Genomic DNA, 25,709 nt, shown 5'->3' on the forward strand with positions numbered 1-25,709 from the left:
TATACGAAGTTGAGTTTGTAGTATTAAAATTAAGATGACATGTACATGTATATAAAAGTTCAGATTTAGAAATACCAGTACTTTTACCATAGGTGTACACAAAAAATAGAGGGATAATTTGTAAGTAATTTATAAATATAATATAAGTGTTATAACATTTTTTAGGTTTTTGATATATGAATTTCGCCATACTTATAAGGGCTTCAATAATCAAGTCTTGTACCTTCCTTTTCAGCGCTATTTGATAAAAAAAATCCATGTACATTGTTACATCAGACATATATTAAACAGTACGCAAAAAGGCTCGAATTATACATTCATTTAGTCAGAAAATAGATTCTGTTTTATAGTCTACAATACATTGCCTATAGCGCAACGCATAGAGTGAAAACTGGAGGAAATTATTAAGCACACTAAAGCCAAAGGTCTAATTGCTTAATGGTAGTTAATTGGTGAAATAATAATCAATCTTGCTTGATATAAATGTTTGAGCTTTCATCATTTTCAACTATCTTAAGATAAAATTGATGTGTTTAAACAATACACCAATGTAATGTTTTGCAGCATAAAAAGGTTATTAATGTTGTGCACATATCGTTTTGCACATTGAGCTAGACAAAAAATAATGGATTTGTTTAAATAAAAAGCAGATAAAATTGATTTGTTTAAACAATACACCAATGTGATGTTTTGCAGCATAAAAATGTAATTAATGTTGTGCACATATCGTTTTGCACATTGAGCTAGACAAAAAATAATGGATTTGTTTAAATAAAAAGCAGGTGATGAATTGCAACGAAAGCAACACTTTCTAATTTCTTCTTTACAATGAACACACCTGTACGATAGTTTGTTTTTAGATACTCATCGACACTTGAATATACATGTTACCATACGTTTTAAAAAAATTAAAAGAAATATGCAGATGTTATGATTAATAAAGGTATCTTACAGAATATCATATGCAAAAACTTTTCAAAAATATTGATATTGCTTCACATAATATTTTGTTGTTGAATATTCTATCAAATCATTGGTGAACATGCTGGCACGTGAATGAAACAGGGAGCAACTCATAACATAGAGAACTTTTAACATTTTATCACCGATACAGAGCCGAGGATAAACTTACATAAGAACTGCCTTATCAATCAAATGTTATAGTGCGTTACAGAAATAAAATAACCGGAGCACAACTGAATGTTACAAACCTCCTTTATGAGCGTATATCTATCTTTTCAAATAAACATATCAAATACATGTACCAATTCATGTTTTGATATGTTATAGTCTGTCCTATTAAAATTGGATATGAACTTTTGCCTGGTTTGAATTAACAAAACGAGGTTGAATAAATATTAAACCATTTTTGTAAACTAAAAAAAAGTCACCCTGGAGATTTTTCAGGATTTTTCTTTAAAGTGTCTACTTCTCTTGTGAAAGCAAATTTTGATTTATCTATGGTAAATCTCTGTTGTTTATTTTCCGTAGCCATTGCCGAAGTACTCCTCATTTGAAGATGAACGGGAGAAAGCACGTGTCATGTTTCTAAAATATACATGAGATTGCCGGGGTCGTTTCATGATTATTTTACAAAGCTGGATCTACAAGATGTAACAGTTTATTGGAAAACTTTAAAAAATGAAAAATAAGCAACAAGAACAGAGAATATGAGTAGATCTAGAAATTGCACTTTCTTTTAAGCTGAATAGAATCCCTATGAATTTCGAAATTGATCTTTATAAACGTCACGACGAATTCGCATTCTGAAGATTCGTTCATTGCCAGTTGGCAGTTTCTATCCAATTTCGTAGATCCCATTTGTTTACTTCAAAACTCCCGAATGACATGACTCCTACACTTATGATGTTCCAGATTTTTTAAACTGTTAATCCGTCTCATAATTAAAACATTGTTCAATTTGAGGAGTTATCTGGTTTAGCAAATGAAATATGTAAATGAAACACATCATAATTCAGTAAAAATGAAATATTCAAATTTGATGGGACATACAAAGTAAAACTCGAAGCCAACTTCGCCCTTTAAATTTGACAAATTTTCCTTTTATTTCCCTTTTGAGTCTTGTAAATTATTTATGGGTTTTTTTTTAATTTATTTTCGTTTAGGTAAAAACATTTTTATTACTTGGGGACCATTCGCCCCTTTCCCCTGGGAAAGGCACTAACGTGTTTAAATTTGGAAACTCCGTGATACCCCCGTTTTGAACACATTTTGCGGGGTGTTAATAAATTTAAAAAATTTTTTATAATTTTAAAATGTTTAAAAAGTTTAAAACCCGTTCAGTCGGTGGGTCCAAGGGCGGTTTAAGTAACTTGGGACTCTCCCCGTAAATGTCCATTGAACAGACCCCCAAATTCTAATTTAGCCTTTCAAAAATTTTCAAATCTGCCGAAATTTGGGGCTTTTCTTAAGGGCTATATTTTTCTCTATTCCACATTTGAACATTTCATTTTAATGTCTTGATAGGAATTATTTAAGAACCAAATGACACAGTGATATACTTATTAAATATGTTAAGTATATTAATGAAATGCAAAAAACTCCGTCGGATCTGCAGTATTCATGTTAAGAGATCAAGATACATTTAATTTTCACTGCCTGAATAAGGAAATGTTTTTGTAATGATTAATCTGTTTTTTGACCTTAAATAAAGGTGAACAATAATACGTTGTATAAAATTAAAGTCCTAAATGGAGCTTAGTTATAAATTCACATGAAGGCTTTATTATAAAATAATAACTTATATATAAATATAAATTCATTGAAAATAAAAGTTAAAGGTTTAGCTAGTTTCAACGAACTTTTTATTGCGATAAAAATGTTTAGATGTTAAGCTTTTATTATTTACCTTATGTTGCAACATTCATAATGTTAAAGCTAAATAGTACTTTTTTACAATTTATTTTCTTGAAATTTCGGTTTTTTAAACCACCTCAAACCTTTTTATCAGTTTATTTTAAATTTTTTTTGTTTAAAATTTTCATTTTTTTCAAAAGCAGTACATATATATTTGACTGTCTATTTAGAAAAAAATTGGAATACATTTGTATATCACTGATTCTAAATAGTGTGTATTAGCCACTAAATGTGAATAATAATATATGATAGGAAAGTTTTGCATAAAAATGGCGATCTTTATCAACAACGTTATTTTTACATTTTATTTCCTCGTCTTGAAAATGATAAAATTGTCAAAGTTGACAGTTCCCAGAAGAATGAAAACAAGTTTTCAGAACCATCATGCCTATCACGTAACAGTTAACAAATCCCTTCTTCGTGTATATGAAGAGATCCCGAAAGTAATATGAGTTATACAGAGGTGCCATGGTAACCGCCATATGAATACATCTGGGGATATTTTAAAATTCCAAATTTTACCAGTTCATGTTAAATTTTGAATACTGCGTAAGCCAGTGCTATGGGGCGTGGAAGGTAACTTGCACATTCCATTACCGTCCATGAACCGGCTCAATCAAACCGAGCCTGCAACATTTTCAATTTTTGTCTTTTTGTACTTTCTTTAGGGATTCTTTTTTCTCTCTCTATTATATACATATTTAGATTAAACTTAACTTAATAAAAGAAATTATTTAATACAATTATTCCTAATGTTATGTTCATAAACAAAGTCGCAGACATGTTTGACCACATGTTTCAAAGGTTACATTTACATGTAGATTAATTACCAGATAAGTTTTCCTAAGAACATATACAACAAAATTAAATGAACTATTTAGCGTAATTTCTTAGACACCACACAGTACCTTATATACGCAGATATTAAAAGTTGACGTTTTATACTGAAAATATGCTGTTGTTTAATTGATATAATAGTGTTTTATCTAAATGTTTTAGTAATGCAATAAACCCAATTAATTAACATGATAAACTACCTGCCTGTACACTGTTTCTAAATCACATTTCATTCACGCATATACACAAAATTTTACACTTTTTTCAGATTATTTTTCTAAGTGATTAACGGGATTTTGTAATATGTATAACAGGATTGATAAGGTCTATTTTTCAGCGAAAACAAAAGGATAAAAACACAAGGTTGATCATGTAAAACGATTACATTTATAACGTGAAACAACTTTTCTATGAATGATATTAGTGTAAAGGATAGCTTAATTAGTTGGTATGTTTTTTATTTGCTTGAAACAATACATTAATATTTAATATATTTTTGAAACATATTTAGATAATTTGTTAAGTTTCTTTTTCGTGTTGTCACATCGGCGAATGGTTTTCAGTTGGTTTATATTTGTGCAAACAAGGTTACCACTGCCGATCATTCTTATTACTCCTTAACACCGATGGCGAAGGGGAGCTGCCCTCGATCCAGGGATCATGGGTTCCAGTCCTTATGTTTCTTCATATGACACCAGCAATGCTTGGTTCCAGGAAGCGGACTCGAAAGTGATTAATATAAGTTGCATCATCATCACTACACTTGTTTCGCAATCGATCTTTAATAATTATGTTTAAACCATCACCGTTTACTGTAACTCACGTGTCGACCCTCACAACAATAGCAGTTAAATTGTTGTGTTTGGTATAAGCTATATTCAAATATAAATGGATTGTTTAAAAAGAATGTACAAAAATAGATTAATTAAAAGGTAAATGATGATAAATTACAACATGACAGTCTTTTTTACCTTTATTTACGAAGAAGAAATTTGTTTATGTTTGTAAATACTCATTTATAAAATTTGGTATTACATTACTTAATTCTGCATAATACAGTTTTTATTAAGAGTTCCGTGCGCAATTTTACAGATGATTGAAGAGAGCCCTGTGTAAGATACATGTATATTTTTTGCCGATGACATTCCGAGATTAACAATTCAACACGATCATTAAATTTTGAGAGACAATTTCAGATTTAAACATTCCTAATAGCCACATTTCTTTATCCAAACTATCTATTTGATGCCGTTTATGACAAAGATAAATAATTAAAAACGCTAGTGTTGTATGTTATGCACGAAGTAACAAATATCAATTCAATGAAATAAGGGGTTCATATTTGTAATATCGAATAAAGATATGTTCATTTAAATCCCGAAACCCAGTTTTGTTTATTAATATATCAATATATCAATTGCAATTTGGTTTTAAATTAAATTGAAAACATTCAAAACATACTAATAAAAACCTCAGTCTTTAAATAGTTTAAAAAATGTTCATAATGCGACATTAATCCGGTAAACTTATGCTTAAAATGACATGACTATATTACGAAATACGATTGCTGTCATTAAAATAGGTCAAGCAAGGGTAATATGTCAGACACGTCTGACACAGTAAAATACATATTTAACTTTCTAGTATATTTATGAGTTGAAAAATTGTTAAATCTTAATTCTTCTTGTCAGGAAAGTGAAGTCACTATTAGTTATTATGTAAGTCAACGTCTAGAATATGTCTGCATCTTTTCAATAATATTTTGGTGTAACAAGTAAACAAGAAGTATCTTTCAAAAAGATACTCGGTCGAAGTAATACTGGTAAACATGCAAAGTTATGTTATTTCTTATTTTTAAATATAAAGAAATGTTAGCAATGCTTGATAGTTATTTCTTGTATCAAAGAAAATATTCATTTTGTAAACATTGAAATTAAATGATTACATTTTGATATTGATGATTTTTCAAAGTAAGACAACTTCTATTTTACATGTCCCTTTTACTTGTTTTACGTTTGACTTTATAAATTTTGTAATCAATTTCAAATTAACCTAAAAGTAAAAGAACTTTCCTCCTTTCGGTACATTTATACTAGTACTATCTTTTACATTTTATTTTAGAATGGTTAGAACTGTCCTTTACATTTTATTTTAGAATGACCAATGATATTCACCTTTTAAAATGACCAATGAAAATTCTTCTTATATTCAGTCCGTCCTGTTAATTTTACAGGAAGTCAAACCGAAAAAGAACACAATGTATATTCATGTATTATGATGGGCATAAGACTTTCTGGTTTTTATGGATCTGAAAGATTGTTTTATTATGCTCTATGTACATTAAGTTATCCAAGTGATATTTATGTTCTTTTGATTTTAAGAACACAACAATATGAATATATATCCAGTTGATACTAAACAGCGGTTTTGGAGGCAGACCTCAATAGGATGATCTATTACATTCGTAAATTATTATATACCATACCAATCATTGAACTTCAACCTTATATGCGCCAACCATTAAATTGGGGAGGACATACGATGTTTTCCCTGTACCGTTTGCATGTCCGATAAAATAGATAATGCGTGTCCGATTTATAACTTTAACACAATTAGATACACTTTCAAATCAGTTCCTGGAACCAACCAGTACTCGGCAATGAGTGTACAGTTTCTTGTTCAAGGAAACAACCACTTGTCCATGACGGGGTTTGAACCCATGCGGCTAACAAGCTTTAGATCACTTGTCCGGCGCGTCAACCCCCGGCCATGCTGACATCTTTTAATGTGTTGAAACAATGTGCCAACTAAGTCTGCTTAGGACACGTAAGACATTGTAAACCTATTATGTAAAGCAAGTGTCTAGGTTATAATCTTATGCATTATTTGACCTTAAAGTTACGGTCATGAAGAATGCGTTAAAAATTTTAATGACAATAAATTTACCTGGCGTTTCATGGAGCTCTGCTTTGCCCTCCAATAATTGTTCATTAGTGCATGTTTCTGATATAACTTTACTAAAATTCAAGTTTTTGTTGTATTGCCAAAATGTTTAAACGTATATTTTCATTATGAGCAAATTAAAGTATACTTTTACAAATAGTGTGTTCATTTTATAGCATACTTTATTATGTGAGGTTATTGTCTTACATGTATAAATCATTGCATATTTGACAATATTTCTTCGACATGTTTTCAGAGGTACATAATAATGTCTTTACCTTTGTAATTTATATGTAGACAATATTTATTATGTGTATTGCTTTTAATATGTTTTTTTTCGTCGCAAATGATAATATATTATTCTTAATTGTTTTAGGTATATTTTGCCTCATTTAAGCTCAATAATGTGTTTTGGCACTTAACGTGAATTATAGCATTGTACAAGAAAGTCTTATACTAAAAACGACCACCGCATCGACATATTTTAATAATGTACCTCATTCTCACTTTATAAAGATGAAAATACCATGTATACAACTTTATCTGTATGGGGAGGGGGGCGTTGAAGAATTCACGGCAACTGCCACTTAACATCTCCTATCCCTTGTAAACGTAGGAATCACAAAGGTTATGAATATATCTAGATTAATTTTATTTTTTTCATGCAGTCATCATTCAATCATTCGTCGATTCATGAACATAAATTATTAAATAAGATTATCTATCATAAAATGGTTAATAATTTATATGAATTCATACGCACTAGACAGCTCACATTGATAACAACATAGAACAATGACATGAAAGAATTATGATCTTTTGCAGGATCTTAAGCTGCCGTTTGACTTAGTTTTTGTTTCAATTTGTTTTGGTCGTATGATAAAAACAATTATCGCCGAGACCAATTGCCTAAACACCGTTACAGTGTCATCTTTCATTCTCGCATCTAGTTTAAACATTCACTAAGTTTTTGTCCAGATTGTTTGTTTGTTTGTTTATAGTGTTCATAGGCTTAAAAAACCCTTTGATTTCTGTTAACATTTAAAATGGATAAAAAATTCAAATACACTTATGTTCGTTGGACATGTTTTATGATATTATTGTTTTCTATCTTTGAAAATCATTATTTATATTTTTTATGTTTACGACAGCTTAAGTTTGCTAAAAGCAATACATTAATATTGTTTGCATGTTTTGCAATCTTGTAATTAGAGAACGTCTAAAGAATTATTTTTGATTGATTAACCAGATAAAAGTTTTATACAAAAAATCCCTGCATGAGCAAATAAATTTATAATGTTTTATCCTTTATTTTAATTAGCGTGTCATTGTAAAAGTGTCTTTGTTCACGAACAAGGTCTATACTGACCATTAGTCTATACTGAAAGTTGCCGGATTTCTCTAGCCTCGTACACGATGTTTAAAGAGCTGTAGTCGCTGTTAACTACACTTACCTCAGCATTCACAACCACTACTTGATCATGCTGACTTGTACGCGAAACACATACGACGTGTATCCAATCATTTCGTGAAGAGGGCAAAATAATCGGGCATGGATGACTCTTAACATACTTGACATATCTCGTTATAATTATGTTCCAAGAAACTAATTTTTTTCAACAAAAGAAGATAATAAAAAACATATAAATAAACAACTAATATTGATGCGGAATTACCACGGTCGTTACATAATGAAGCTATACCATAAATCTTCGTTAAGGCTTTTTATCATTTGATAAATAGTTGTAATGGTCACATGTTCTGCATTTTAGACAGCGTGTTCTCCACCTCTGAAAAAAGTACAGGTGTGTTGTCAATGAGTTGTAGTTTGATCGTGAAAGAAGTAGATCCATTTTGACCGAATGGTCAAATCAAAATGCCTAGCGCATGTGTCTAGAAAGAGAAACTGCGTAACTAAGATTTGATCCATTGCGATACATACTAGTATGAGAAGATTTATATTCCAATTATATTTAGATTATCATGCTATTTGGCGTAAAAAGAGAAAGTTATATATTCAAAGCTGAACATAATTATTATGAATGCGTTCAATGAGAAAAAATAACCATAGTCATACTGTTACCTTATTATATAGAGACACTTGTATTTCATACAAAACTACATGGATTCCTTCATATGTAAAACTTGTAGATATATTAACACAAATGTGCAAATACACAATTGTAAATTAAAGTTATCAAATGATTTATATATTTGAATTAACGACATGAAAGATACATATTATTTCAGCCATTATATAATAACACTCTCGGTCCGTAATATTATTTGCTAGCATATGCTTTAATGGAAAATATAGATAAATGAATCCAATGAAATTTTATGTTCCATGATGTAACGTTGAAAATATCTTGTCTTATGCACTTTACTTATAAAACATACATAAGATTTGCAAAACTAGCCACACAACTTAAACCAAAGGTAACCCTGCGCTAGTGATTGCTTTGAAGTTCGTGTTTTTAGCTTTCAAATACATAAATGAAATGTTTTGTAATGAATATGTTAACTGTTTATCTTTGTTTTTTACCTGTTATTAAGTAAATAGTAATTTATGTTATTCCTGCTAATATTAATAATGATTAATTGATACATTCTTTGATATTACAACTGTAAAATACATATAATATAGTACTCTAAAGATTATAATACGCGATTTTATTTGCTTAATATATTGATATAACGTTTGACATTTAATGAGGCAATTCAAAGATGTACAGATTAACACGATGTGAATGGCCAATGACATTTATAGATTTGAACATTTCCATCAGCGGATTACATGGATTAGACCAAGGTGTTTTATATCTAAAAGAAATATTTTGCTTTCGTAATGGGAAAGTTAAAATAATTATATCAACCGGCTGACGCAAGAAAAAAAATCAATGCAATGGAATAAGCTGATTCATTTTTGGTACAACTTATACATAGCAAGGTATGCATAATGCTAAACGCTTATTCATGTCATGTTTTCAAAGGAAACATTGTCTTCAATTCACCCTGTTAATTGCTATTTTTTGAATTGCTTGTTAAAACTGATACATTCAATGTAATCGTTTGTTAATCTTTTTTTCCAAACGCTGGAAGTTATTTCTGTGTCAAAATCTATACATTATTTGAAATTTGTGACTTAATTGAATTGAACATTTAATCAATCTAAATTAAACTATATGTGAAATTAGTCCGGTTAACTGACAGGCTAAGATTGAATAATCTCACTGATGTAAGAAAAGAGGCCAAGCAAGGGCGATATGTCATAAACATCTGACAAATTGAAAGACATTTTAACATTAAAGTATATAAATGGATACTATCTACAATGTGTTTGTTACGCGAGAGCATTTTAAGTCACCGCAACTGATTATACAAAACAAGTTGTGATGAATGTATCGTTTAACTTAAGGTTAAATTAAGGTCGGAAAAGAATAAGTATGTATAATATTTAATGAAAATATGTTTAACAATTAGCTTAGCTATGAGTTCACATGGCTGTGTTGGTCTCAAAATCACAAGTATAATTATAAATAAAAAACAAATAGATACAAATATAAGTAAAGCCAATAAATAAGTCATTAACATTGAGAAAAGTTTCGACTTGAAGTGCCTTTGTCTAAAAATGGCTAATTAAAACAAGCAACCATTGAATTGGAAGCGGCCTGTCATTAGCACTATGATAAAGTTTATAACGTCTTGATGGTCTACGTGTGCGTTTATATGTACGAAATGTAAAAACTAGTTATGTTACTTAAGATGTCCTTAATTATCTTGTCTAGAGATGTCATTGGTACGTAATATTTTCATACGAAATTTTTTTTCATTTAACAAAAACAATTTATTACTCAGACAAACTGCCTACAAAACTGGTAAAATGATATTTTTCCTTCACGCATGTAATAACAGAATTTAAACGCATTTTTCTTTCTTTCTTTTTTGTTGTTTTTGTCATAATTGTGTTTAGGTCCTTGCCACGGTTTTGCTCATGTAATAAAAAGTTGGATATGATTTTTGAAATACCTGTTTGTAGAAAGATACGTAAGCTTTCCACCTTTATGTACAAAATTTTAGGAAACAAGTACAGAAGTTATTTTGTTGGTATATAAGGCTAAGAAAAAAAAATCTGCGGATACTATTATTCCTTGCATAACATCTATTGTAAATAATAGTATTCATCTGGGTATTTTTCCTGTTTAACTTAAGGAAACTCGTGCCTTGCCTGTGAGAAGAGATTTTTCTGAAAATTATCTACCCGATTTTCAAAAATCATTGTTGGACATATAGCGTCACATCTTTTTAGGCATTTTTTACAAAATGCAAAAATTATACACGACAGACAATCAGGGTTTCGAAAAAATATGTCTTGTAATACAGCATTACTAAGATTAATTGATTCCTGGATCAACGATATTGATAATGGTAAAATGATAGGTGCTATTTTCCTTGATTTAAGAAAAGCGTTTGATCTTGTCGTTCATGAAATTTTGATGCACAGACTGAAATTATATCATTTTTTTTTAAAAGCTTGTTTCGTTCCTATTTGCCACACAAGAAACTGACAGTTCAAGAAGGTAATTTACAATCTGACATTTTAGTGATTAAAGCAGGAATTCTTCAAGGATCCATTCTTGGACCTTACTATTTTTGATCTATATAAATGATATATCTATACTCCGTAATGATCTTGATATAGACTTGTATGCAGATGACTCAACGCTTTACTAATCTCGTGACTGTTTACTGGAAATACAAGATGATTTACATAACAGATTAAACTTATATAAATGATTGGTGTATCCTCAATAATATGTCCTTGCACCCAGTAAAAACACAATTCATTTTAAATTGGTTCTTCAAAAAAGGCGAAAAAATGTTATCCTCTCTTACTAAAAGTAAAGGATACAAGTCTAGAAAATGTTACATGGGCTTTTATGTAGATAATAAGTGGCATTATCAAATAGACTCTGTTTGCAAAAAACAAATTGCTGACATTCAATTTTAGGGTGAAATTCCACACAGCAATTATAGTGTATAAATCTTTAAACAATCTGGCACCGTTGTGTATGAGTGACATTTTTAGTTTCTCTCACAATTACATAATTTACGCTCAATCTCTCATAAGAATCTTGTTCTGAAAAGTATACCTTATGCGTATTATTCAAAAGATTCCTTTTCTTATTTCAGTATTGGAACAAATTACCTATTACTATCAAACAATGTTCGACTTTACAATCTTTCAAAAACAGCTGTGAAATTTATTGTCTAATTTACAGTTAAATACATGATGGAAATTGACCAGTTTATATTGTAACTGTTCTTTTTTTAATCATTTCGAGTTTATCTATGATAACTATGTTTAATATGAGTGTCAGTCGGTGGAATGAAAATATCTAATTTTTACATTCAAGAATATATTTCTTTTTTTCTTTTTTCTTTTCTCGTTTTTTTTCTTTTCTTTTTTTTTCTTCATTTTCTTTATACAAAAAGATTTTAAATTTTGTATAGATTTACATTTTCTTATTTGTAATTGTTAAATCTTAGAAGGCCGTACTGAAAATAAGTATACTTCGTACTGTGTAAACATTGTGTGTTATCTTCATAAATAAAGATTTATTATTATTATTATTATTATCATTATTATTATTATTATCATTATTATTATGGAAATATTATTAATGATAACATAGATATAATTCGATTTTTTTCTTCATTTGTACGGTGTTCGACAGTTTTGCTTCGTTATTTTTGGAAGATTATGCTTTTGATTGCAACATGATCAAATGTTTGTTTATTTGTTTTTATTCCAATTTGTAAATGGTTTCCTAGATTCTGGAAGGTACCATTCAATATTATGAGATGACACCGCATTACATCACATCACATTACGTCACATGACATCACATTATGTCACATCACATCACATTACGTCTCATAACAGAACATAACTTCAGAATAATATTTTTAGTTATGTAAAAAAGAAATATATCGTCATGAATATTGCAGATTTAAACTATAAATTCATTGATTTTTTACGTTTTGTCAAAATGTATCGTAAATAGCGCTTGTCTTTACAGAAACTAGCAAAATTAATTAAATTCTTTTTTGTGTTAGCTCCATTAATCTTCACGAAATAAATGCGAAAGTGTGTTAATTAATGTACATTTTTGTCTGAATATTATTCGGTTTATGAATATATTATGTAAATAACTTTCGGTATGAACCAACAAATGAACAATTTAAGCCAACCGTTTTTCATAGACATTTCCACATATTATTGTATCAGTTAAAATGGTCCATAAAAACAACCATATCATAAATGATAAATTTGCCTGATCCAAAAATATAAAAACGTCCAATTACACAAAAATTGAATTGTATGAAGTATATGAATCCGATGTTTTATTTTTTATCTTCCTCATTTGAACAATTTGATGTATTGGTGATATTAAAATGTTGATTATTTTTTACTTTTGGTATAATTTATAGACTTTAATATATAAATTCCAGTCAGAATGTACGTATACCTAAACTAATTCACGATAGGGCCTTTGAGGTCGCAAAAAACCAATGTTAAAAAAAACCTTTATACCCCCAACATCCGATCAGACTATCTGATGCAATTTTCTACATTGTTTTATCAATAATAAGGCTGCAACATACGCTAGCATTTAGTTGTTCAACACTAAATAAAGATTTCAAAGCAACACAACACTTGTTCTAACTTGTATGACTCATCAGGTTTCCCTCAAAAATACTTCCCTCGAAATGGATCCCTTGCAGAATTCACACACTATTCACACTGTTATTACTGGAATATGTTTAAATGTTATATCATTGCTGGTATTGACCAGTTTAAGATATTGTTTAAGACGCAGACCAAATGATTCGGTCATGGATAGCATGGAGTGAGAATTTAGGAAATTACCATTTCCTTGAATGGATGGAATAACTAAGTCCTGTTCTGTCTTTTGGGAATAATTAAAGAAATTCCTCCATTTTCTTAAAAAAAAACTTGTTCGTCTATAATCATTTTCTGAGTAATTTTGGATTCGAACATGCCACAACTTTGGGTCTCCCAAAGAGTTATTTCATCATCGTTTTTACTCCATCTTACTTCTATGTTTACATTTCAGCCTAAGTTGTTCTGGAATTTCATTCCTTAAACACATTATCAGGTGATAATTGGGAAATCTGTCACCTGTCATCGTTAAAGGTCTGTACAACAAGAAGTTCAAAATAACATGTCCTATCCTGTAAAGCTAGTATAAAGGTTAACGAATTCATGATAAAGTAGCCTTCACATACATGTATTAAGATTTGCTTGTACTTAGCGAAGTACTTCTAAATCCTGCCGTCTGTTGAGGTCTGTAGACATCAAGGAAAAGCCGCCCAAGTATACTGTTTCTAAAAACAGCTCAATCAGACGATTGGATTTTACGCACATGAAAATCTACCTTTATGTATCCATGCCTGCAAGTCGATTATAGAGAACTTGCTTCAGAAAGACAACAACATTTTCCCAAATCTTTGACCACCAGTTGTAGGTTTTCCGTTCTATATCTTAAGTTTAAACTTTTCATCTTGATACTAAAAGGTCAGATATATCTATTCTTGTAATATTTCCCTTTATATCATCTATTTTCCAATACACGTTAAACAATTATATAGTATGACTTCTGATATATAATTTGATACCTCAAAGAAAATGTATTGTTATTCTACTATCAGCAGAGATAAAACAAAAGTTTTGATTGGCATACAACACTAAAACACAGAAGGGGTGACAGGGTTTGTAAAAAATGAGAATAAAGATCAACAAGGCAACACAACGTTCACAGAACGCAGCCCCCGACAGTTAAGTCTTGTTTCTAATACATTATCTAATTAGAACTTTTGTTCTGAGACACAAATACTATGAGAAATTCTTTTCTTATTTCAAAGTTGATACCATTTAGTTACTAACATAATGTTATTTAACAATAAATATGAACGCATGTGTACATGTGTACCTTCCATACCCTACACATTTTGCATCTTCTATATTTGGATGACCTTTGTCTGAAATCAGTTTAAGAGGGTTTTTATGCTCGGAAAAAAGAAAACACCCTTATGCAAATATTAACAACAGCCAGTGCCTGTCTTTTATTATTATATTATACAAAATATCCTTTTTAAACATTATTCTATTTACGATAGTTATAACACGAGAACGTTTTTTTGGGTGCATGAAAGGCAAAACTTAAATGGCGCAACTTTTAAAATCTTTAAGAAAACAGTGTCACATTTCATACCTTTTTGTTTAGAAACAAGCATGGACATATTCTGTTATAAGTTACATCTGTCAACAAAACGCGTTATAACGTTTCATCTAAAGAATAAAATAAATATATTAATTCTAGTGGCTCATATAATATGAATAGATGCCTTAAACTTCAACGAATATTTTATTTCCGCATTCCCTCATTAAAATGTTGACCTGACGCGTTAAGAATTAATTAATCTTTGTGAGACAGGTAATGCGCCACAATATTTATGGGAAGTTACTTAAATACCGTCCCTCTGTTTTTCATTATACTTTTAACCAAAAGTTTTACATACGATTTTAGTAAAAAAATCAATTTACGCATTTAAAAATGAGTAAAGGGGCCATTAAACCACATTTTTGTTTCATTCAATCACCACTGTACAAATAAGTTTTCAAAAAATATTGTATGAAGTTATTTTAAAAATGCCTAACACATGGAAAAATAATACTAATTTCCTTTAAACCATATATGTCAGGTTGGTTAGAATAGAAAGTTGAAATCACTATATATTAACATTTCTACCCTCTTATAAATATGAAATGTGTTATTATTCTACAAACGTGCCTTGCCAGACAATAAACGTAAAGTTTTCAGTCTATTGCTCTTGTATTTCAAACTTTCGGTGATAAGTTTACTTACTATGATTTCTGTCACTTCTTGGCGTTAAAATTGTCTCTCTGCGCTCAGTTGGATTGTCTGCTTTTCTAACACTTTATAACGCCATCTCTGACAAACACTTGACGAAACTTTGTGAACAGGGACTATTCTGTTTGGATTTATTTCATTTGATGTGTTATAAATATATAATATAATTTTAGTCGGTTCCAACTCAATTCTGAAAAAAACCTGTAAAGTGGCAATTCTAGCGAAGAGCTAAGGAACTGGGTTATAAAGATCCTACCCAATGGTAAGACATAAAGTATATTTTGAAAGTCTAGTAAATAGGAATATCAAGAGAAATAGAAACTAAAACCAGTCTTCTTGAATAGTTTTAGATGATAGTATGAATATAAATTATGGTAAACGATTTATATTATTCTATATGATTAAAATGAGATTAAGATGAAAGTTTTCGCATGAGAGCAAGTTAAGAAACACATTTACTATGTGGGATGATATGAATCCTATAAGATTAGAGTTAACTAGAAAATAAGATGATAATTTTGACTTTTGAAATGCGATGAACTCTAAGCTTAACATTACAGTTAGAATTAAAACCAGCGGTTTTGTGCTTGTACTTTTTACGGTAGCAGATAATAATGGTTTAGAAATATAAGTATTATACTTTGATAAACTGTACTTTAGTTTAAATAGAGACGAGGCTAGTTGAATACATCATATATTAGATATAGATTTTTCTGATTCGATATAAAAAAGGATGTTTTATTCATAAGAGTAGAGCCATTGTGTATTTATATTGGAACTTGACATGGTGCGAGATACTGTTCAAGTTGTTGATGATTAAGCTAAATAAAAGAAGTTAATTGTTGTTTAAATATGCAACTAAAATCTTAAATCTTTTATGTGGCTAATAGAAGGAAGAACGATATGGTAGCCACCAAACCATTCAGTTACGGACCATCGTTGGTGCTTTGTCATGGGTGTTTCTTTAACTTGGGACAAATGAATTTCCATCGTCATTAGACGATCTGTTGCTCGCAAAGTTATTGACTTTTCGTTCAAAGGTCTTTCGTTTACTGTCATTCTATGATTTATTTGAATATACAAAACGAAATATATGAAACGAAAAATATGATCTCATAAAAACCTTCTTACGATAGCGTTAAGTAAATCTCAAATGTCAAATCTTTTAGAAAGCATAGAATAACATAAGAGATAATCTGTGTCACTGTGTAAATGTATAACAGATAAAAATCCTATTTCATGAATTATTAATGTCACTGATGTAAACAGATACAAAAAATATTAACATTTTTGGAGTAAAAGAAAAGATAAGCGACATATTTTCATATATTTAAATTTATGCTGATATGACAGAAAGGTGAATTTCTTGACCTAAAAGCCTATTTGAACTTTTCTGTTTGTCGTAAAAATCCGCATGAAAAAGGTTTGCTTTAAGGAAAAATATCTATAACTTTCAGATTGATGTGATTACATATTTCATGGGGGGAAAATGCGAAATGTCTAACACATGTATATATCTTCACGTAATTCACGAATTCGAAGACCTAGCTAAACGCCGTTTTCCGGTACTTTCTGTACATAGCCCTGGGGAATTCACCTAATGAAGTGTCATAGCGAACTCGATGTTTTCGGCCATTTATATTTAAATTGAACTAAAACAGTTATTTCTTTATAAGAAAATAATTAAATATCATTGTATGAATAATTCCATACAAAAAATAAAGTAAATACACAAGTTTACGCAGAAAATAACCTTATTTATTATGGAAGATTACGCTACATCTGTTTAAATTTTATTGATTTTCATTATAAACAATTTATTTTTTTTGAAAAATTTGCAAAAGATATTAAAGAAATATTAATAATTTTCAAAAACATCAATTTTTTTCAACTTAAACGGTAAAATAATGATAGAAAAATAGAAATATCACATAACTGTGTAATGTACTTCATTTGGTGTAATTCCCCAGAGCTAAATCCGTAACGTACCGGAAGCGGTGTTAAGCTAGGTTTTCGAAAAGGTCAATATGAATCTTTCATCGTATCAGACCAGGTGTGAAAACATGACATTTGAAATGAAATAATAGGATATGTGACGTTATTATATCCGTTTACAAATGTAGGTTTAGTCAAAACAATATTTTTCTTTTTTTTCGTTTTCATTTACATAGTAAAATAAACTTTACGGATTAAGCAGGAAGCTTAAAAGCCTTTCTTTCCTAAATTCTTCGTATTGTTCTAAAAAATATTTTTCTTGAATGCCATTTTTGAGTAAAAAAGCTCATATCAAATACATATTTTTCTCCAAGTGGCACAGTTCTATTGAAATGTCACAAAACTGATGGTATGAAATAAAGATGCGATTATACATTGTTGGTTGCAAAACTGGTTCTTTTGGACTCGTACACAGCTGCAAGATCTATATCAGACTCGGCTTATATAGTTTGACAGCTTTGCACTTGTCAAGCAGAATTCAATTTTGGACTTAATAATGAAAAAAAGTCTCAAAGTACAACTCTTTAACTATCTTATCGTAATCGTATCTTTTAATCTCAGGCTTCAATTACTAGTGTTATAAAGTTTAATAGTCAGTATCACCTTTAGGAAGACTCATATCTATATTTCATTCACAGCAAAACGATAACACGATAACATTTTTACAACTGTATGAGTGAGCAAAATATCGAGTACAATTATCATAATGTTGAAATGTACAGCACGTTGTTTTGAAACTATAATTTATTGTGGCTCATGAAAACTATTAACGATTGTAATTATCATCGCAATAATCATTTGAAGTATTTGAAAGTTTACAAATGACAGAGTATCATGTTAATCAAAATAATGTTTTCATATTGACTGATTTATAGGCTGCATCAATTATGTATGCGTAACAATAATATAATTCATTTACTCATGATTTTATTTTTAAATTTTGAATACCAAATAACAATTAAGATATAACAAATTTATTCCTTATCGTTATTGTAAATTTTAAACAACAAATAGTGAAAGAAAGAGAAATATTGAAATATAAATGTATGTGAAATGTTGTTATTATTTAACTATCAATAGCACCCCCCCCCCAAAAAAAAAAAAAAAAAAAAAAACACAAAACAACAACAACAACAAAAAACAACAACAACAACAGCAACAAAACAACAACAACAAAAAAACAACACCACCGTCCAAAAGTCCTAGTATTCAAGGTTTATGGCATAATTCAAACGTTTAAAAAGTTATAAGTTAAGTATGTGCTACTATATTCTATGTGTACTATTGTATTAATTGTTATTCCAATAAGTCTTAAGGCATTATGTTAGCATACATAACTTGAATCATATAGCCGGCAGTTAGTTTTGGTCTAATATAATATATCTGTTTCAGATTTAATTAGAAAAGTCGTTGCAGGACATGACATCTGTATGAATTTTATCTTAAGTTTATATGAAATATATATTATTAATTAAATCTGAAACGGATGCAAGATACCTCTGTTATTAACAATAATATGACATTTTATGGAAGTGTTATTGATTACTCTGGATACAAGTTGACACGAAAACGATAATAAACTTACCAAAATAAATAAGTTCTGTCGGAAATATTGACTAATTAAATTGGGATAATCAAAGTGTTCAAATAGATACAGTTCATCACAAGGAACATTAATCTTTTATTATGCTAATAATAATTAATTAGGTACAAATGTCGATAGAACAAAATCCTCTATGTTCTCTAGGAATGTGTTTTGTGGGCAAGGTGTTGGTAAAGCATGATTTAAAATTATAAATAGGTAAGTAGAATCAGAGATTCAACTTTCTTTTAACCATTTACCATTAAAATGTAAATTGCTTTATAAAGATCTCTGGTATCACATAACAGATTAAATATACTTTACTGAAATATATGAAAGGTCAGAAGAATGAAATTCGATAGACTTTTACTCCATTTTATAAATTCCTGTTAGTATTATTTCTTGATTATAACCATATAATGAGATGAAAATATATTTTTATCTGTGCAGCTACCTTGATTCAGAAAAAAAGAAAACTTATGGTTAACTTAGCTGATCAGCGGAAATATCTACAAATCAAATTATTGAAATCAGCCAAATGTGAACTCATTGAGGTCTGATAACACCCCGGCTCGAGTACTAAAACTCAGTTCTCCCTATTGAACATGAAGGAACAAAAGTGCGTGCAGATATGCAATAGAACCACTGTTGACGACCTATATTTAGACATGTAACGTTTACATGTTTACATAAAAAATACGAAGCGCTAAAAAAATTAAGCATAATTTAGCTTGATATCAGGCATTACAACATTTTGTTGATGTTGTGTAAGAATCGAAATTATAGATCCCCAGCAGTGATTTTATCGCTTAATAAAATCAGTTTGTCATTCGGATGCGCAGCATTATATGCTACATAGCGTGATATCATTTCTCGCATCCAAACAGTGATTTTATTTAGCGATAAAATCACCGCTTGGAGGCAGCGCATCCGAACGACAAACAGTGATTTTATTTAGGCTATCGATATAATCACTGCTTGGGATACAGTATTTCTTAAACTAACTGTACAAGAAGAAATATAATTTTATATTCATACTTACTTACCAAGTACTTATTTTACGCGTAATAGTACTTGAACAGAATGTAAAAGTTAACGTTTTGACATCAACACGATATCTAAGCGAAGGAAATACACCTATACTATGCAAATTTATTCAGAAAAGGAAGACATAGGCTCTAGACAAGTCAAAATGTTTGCATAAATGTTGCCAATTAATTTATAAAATGACACATTATTTATAATAGTGTCTTACAATTATCTGGGTGTACATGTGATATACTTGAATAAGATTGCTATATAACTAAATGTTTGATATAAAAAAAAAAGATTTCAGTAAGTTTTAGCTACATTGTCACAGTGAATCTAATCATAACAAGATGGACGTTTAGAAAAAAACTGTATGTTAACCTGCTTAAATTTTGTAATGGATTTGTCTTGCTTATAACTTTGAATAGTCGGTGCATAGTGTAAAGGAGGTCAATATCAAATCAGCTACGACGAATAGAACATGGCCAGACTGCAAAATAAACTGCTTGCTAGCCTGGTCATGTAATGGTGTTAAATGCTAATGACTTTAAGTCCAAACAGGTTAAGAGTTACACCCAGACATGTCTACATTTATAATATTATGGTAATGAGGACATTATTATATTACAATTAAGTATGAATTTAAAACAAGAAACACACATGTCATAAACGTAATTTAAAAGTTCAATGATAATTTTTTAACATAAATTTAGTGCAGAACTTGTATATATGTAATGATATCCTGTGTGTTTTGTGAGTAAAATGTTTGTTGTTTTTGATATTTTTTTACGCAATTATGATATCTTTTTACCGGTATATAGACTGAAAAAAAGATAGATATTAAGCTCTCTTTTTTCCGTTTGCAGGATAGTGATGTAGTTATATAAACTGAAGCCATATTCAAGCCATATTCAATACAGTTCAGTTAAGGGCTTGGGATGTATTTCTGTTTATATTGTTTCCAGTGTGGTAACTTAGACGAGACGACATCTACACAAATTTTTCCAGTGAATAAAACAATTTATTGGATTTAGAACCGTCGGATATTTATGATTGACTCTCAGAGGAACAACGTGAAAAAAATAGTTATATTCGATGGCGGATGTTTGAACTGTGACGTGTTTTCATTTAATGGTTCAAATATGAAGATTTACGGACAGATATATATGTAAGGGGTAAAATCTGTGCTTGTGATATGTAGTGGATAAACCTATATTAATTTTGTGATATATTGGAAAATGAAAACGTTGTCGAAGGATTATACAATTAATGTGTGCATTATTCTGCTTATATTTGTACACGCTAAACACGTGCATTCTGGAAGCGATGATGTAAATACAGATATATCTCCAGTTACACGTGCCAGATGTTTGGCACGTTGCTTGGACCAAGTAAGTCGTTATTATTTCATTTTCTAATTTTTTATTCAAATTCCAAAAAATGTGAATTATTTAATGAACTGCTTTGATTTTTTTGTCATGTAAATATACAGTTAAACTTGATCTGATATATGTGGCAATCTTTACAATAGACTTTAAATCCGTCCGTTTCTATTTTTTACTGCTAATATTTCGGCCGGAGGCCGTCTGATTTTACATTGACTTCCGCTAAAATTAACAGTAAAGAAATGAATATATGCAGAATTTTCATTGGTCATTTTAACACAAATAGCCCGTTCGATTAATACTTTAGAAGAGCTTCCATTATAGGTAGAGGTCTCTTCGATTGCGCGATGGCAAGAAGTGTTTGAAAAAAGATAATATGAAATTATGCAAAGCCTATGAACGGGGAAGTCGTTAAAAATTCCTTTCATTCTTTCCGTTTTAAAGGTGTAATTCGGTATTACATGCACCGCTTCCGTTTTCACTCGGATTACTCGACGATTATCATTTATCCGAAAAGTTGAGATCTGTTCCGTTATCGGAATACCCCGCCTATTATCATTGAGTTACATTGTAAATGGCGGCGCCCGACTAGAACTGACAATGAAAATTTCATTGATAGGTATAGAATTCTATATATTTTTTATTGTTTTTTATTTGATTTTCTTTTAAATATACACGTGTAATCTATAGCCAGGCAAGCCAAAGCCCGGACCCGCTTCGCGGGCCCGGTCTTTGACTGCCCCGTATAAGTCAGAAAAAAAGTCAATATAAAAAAACACATTAATGATATTTTCTAGATGTTTCTAACAGCTTTTCAATAAATATATGAAATTAAATATGACAGATCGCCTTACTGATACTTTTGCCTTCGATTGGGGGCATTCTTCTAAGCTGTTCTAGTGAACCGGACATAAGACGATTGAAACGAACTTTCGACTAATTTACATTTGCAAAATTCTCCGTGGAATAAGTGTACAGTATCTACTAAATCTTTGTTTTATTATAAATTCCTATTCAAATCAAATTCCATTTTGATTAAAACCAAATAATGTAAGTAATATTGTTTAAATCTAAGATGACAATTAATGGGGAAAAACATTGCGGGTAAAAATGACCTGAAATAAAACTATTGAAGACGAATAAAATGTTCTGTTTGCGGTAAACATGGTTAGTAGTAGCTTATCCTATGCAAGTTAACAAGTTTGACTTCGGCCGAGTATCTTTTTAAAGATACTTCTTGTTTCTAAATATAAAACATTCATATAACTATATTTATACTTAGGATGATGATCTTTAGTTTCGTATTAAATATAACGACCCTCCAGTTCTTTAAATTTGTTTCAGTTGACTATCCGTTTTATTGGGCATTGGTTTAATAATTTAAAATGTGTGTGTCTAAAGGGAAAATGTTTGGTGTCCTTTTTTCTAAATGTCAAACATTTTTAGCGATATTATGTAAATAATGAATTTTTTCATGTTTGCATACAAAAGTGTAGTAAAGGGTTAAGTTTTAAAAACGGATCCAAAATATTTAATTAAAAAAAAGAAAAATTTCGGAAAATAAGGGTTTCGTTGGGGAAAAAAAATAAATTATATATGTTATAGAACTGATCATGTTTAAAAGTTTGTTCACTATATAAATATAATCTTGCATTACATGAAAACATCGAAAAGAAGTTCACCACATTTACTCTGACTTAAAATGAGCCATGTCACGACAAAACCAACATAATGGGTTTGCGACCAGCATGGATCCAGACCAGCCTGCGCATCCGCGCAGTCTGATCAGGATCCATGCTGTTCGCTTACCAACTCTATAACAAGTAGAGAAACTGATAGCGAACAGCATGGATCCTGATCAGACTGCGCGGATGCGCACTGTGTTGGTTTTGTCGTTACGCGTCTCAAATTATAGTATAAATATAATATAATTAATAGAACAAATATCGCCATGTTTTACATATTTGCTGAAATATCGCACAGCAATTCCCACTGATGTAATCTCAAACACAGCTAGCATCTATGGAAAGTGAAAACAATCGCTGTCTTGTATGATTACCAAAATAATAAACGTCATTTGAACAAAAGTAAAGCAGTTAAGCACACGTGAGATGTTTTCGTATATTATTGTGAAGTATCTAAATTATCACAACTCGTAGAGACATATAATATCACGAGAAAAGAATGATCATTTGCCAAGCCGGCTGACAGACCAAACATGAACAGGGAAGTCTGAAGAACATGACATTGTTTTTGATTTTCCAGTCCAGCAGGGAATTCAAGAATTACGATTGTTTGCTAAACCTTCAGATTTTGTTTCAGGTTATATAAAACAAGATATTTCCCGTGCCTATAAATACTCCAGCTTAAATTATAGCAGATGTAAAAAAGAATAAATCCAATGCTTTGCAGTTTTCATGACATTTCTTTTTCCCGGGAAAAATACAAGACCCTTACAGAAACTGACATTACCTTAAAAATCTGATAAAACGAATGTGCGGAAGTCATACTATAAACATGATTGCATTTAGATTTGCCTTATTGTTAAAATCTGTATCGAAACAATTTGCAAGATATGACATAAAACTACATTTACCCATGAATTATGATACGAATCGTATTCTAGGAATAAAGATAAGTCCTATTTATTACTACAATAATCTTTTATAGATATCTCTATAAATTTAGTAATAATCTTAAGTTTGATGTAAATAAGCACTTGATATAATAGTTACGCTATCAAACAATCTTGCAAATGTGTTACCTAAATATTATGCAATATAATAAGCATTGTTAATATTTTAAGTTTTAAAAAATATCAAGCGTGTGAGAAAGGTGTAGATGGATCTATCAATGTACTACATGTACACAGGATCGTAGATAAGGAGTATGTGATACTAGAAATTTGAAAAAGAGCCGTTGCTTTTATGTCATAATGGAGTAGAATGGGTTGAAGATAAAAGCACAAGGAATTATTACTTAAGTTGTCTCAAGGGTGACCAATACAAACATAATACAGGATTTAATGTTGCTTCATTTATCATTATATTTGAAGGTGAACCATTAAACATTAATTTGTAGGAAGCCATTAAGAAGTGAAAAGTTTATAGTATGGGCACATAATTGTCAGACGTATGACTTCAAGTGTCACTGACATTGAGCGCGCATAAGGATTGCGTGCGTTTCTGCACTAGAGTGGAGGTTTTAGGAAAGGTTGAAATGAAAAAAAAATAAGGGTTGTGGAATATATTTACCTTTGAGAGTGACTTTAATCTGAACATCGCCATGTTGAGATGAGCCAGATTTGTAGATACTTCTTCCATCGAGGGGTAAATGCGATAATGAGCAACATCGTCTTGTTAAAGTGACAAATTTGAGCCAACTTTGAAGAAAATAATATAAAGGTAAAGGGAACAAAAGTCCTTTACATTTAACTGTTAAATTGTTAAATGAACCTTTAACAGGGACAGCGGCAGCTTAAGTTTTGTACATCGCCTTGTTAAGTTTGACATCACGAAAATCTTTAAATAGGGTATAAGGAGTTATAAAGCGGACACGATGGGAACAAACCGACCCTATCGGACCGACCTACGGGCGCGATAAAGTGATTCCAGTGTTGCACTCTCTCTACGATATGTGGGCGGGGTATCAAATATTAATGACAACCCATAATGACCTACCTTGTTCCTATAATTTTGTCCTTTATTAAATGACAGACCTTAATAGGATATATTAATGTTTAGGGCTTACCGAGATCTAGTTACTTTTATTTAGTGATTCTATTGCCAATATTTTACTTGATTATAAGCAACTACACGGGTTTTTAGGCATGTCGTAAAAGAACTAAATAAGAATAAATTAAAAAAAAATTTTGACGCCAAAATTTTATTTTAACACATTTCAAAACAAATTTTCAACACCTAAGTAGATTAGTGTTGATAATTCAGTATTAATTCCATAAAATCTTTTGATCGGCAGCACTCTAGACAGATTCAATGTCATTTATGCACAAATATTTTCTTACTTCTGTCTTCCTTCCTACAGGATTATCGGGTTTGTCATTGATTTTATAGTTAAATCGATGAAGCAACATAATTGGGG

The 25,709-nt window shown here is 30.2% G+C and overlaps 1 protein-coding gene across 3 annotated transcripts in view; it reads left to right on the forward strand.

Moving 5' to 3' along the window:
* The window catches only part of LOC132730421 (uncharacterized), an 88,013-nt gene that overhangs the window by 10,314 nt on the left and 51,990 nt on the right, over positions 1-25,709 (forward strand). The window contains exons 1-2 of one of the 3 annotated variants that reach the window (XM_060716339.1): positions 15,663-15,879; positions 21,090-21,614. In XM_060716339.1, the coding sequence (XP_060572322.1) occupies positions 21,462-21,614 (153 nt within the window). In that variant the 5' untranslated portion in view covers positions 15,663-15,879; positions 21,090-21,461. Of the gene's footprint in view, positions 1-15,662; positions 15,880-21,089; positions 21,615-25,709 lie in introns of those variants that run through there. The other 2 variants (XM_060716341.1, XM_060716340.1) reach the window with 2 other exon arrangements.

Source organism: Ruditapes philippinarum, unplaced genomic scaffold, assembly GCF_026571515.1.
Source record: "Ruditapes philippinarum isolate M1 unplaced genomic scaffold, ASM2657151v2 ctg2660_1_1_1_1, whole genome shotgun sequence".
Classification (NCBI taxonomy): Eukaryota; Metazoa; Mollusca; class Bivalvia; order Venerida; family Veneridae; genus Ruditapes; species Ruditapes philippinarum.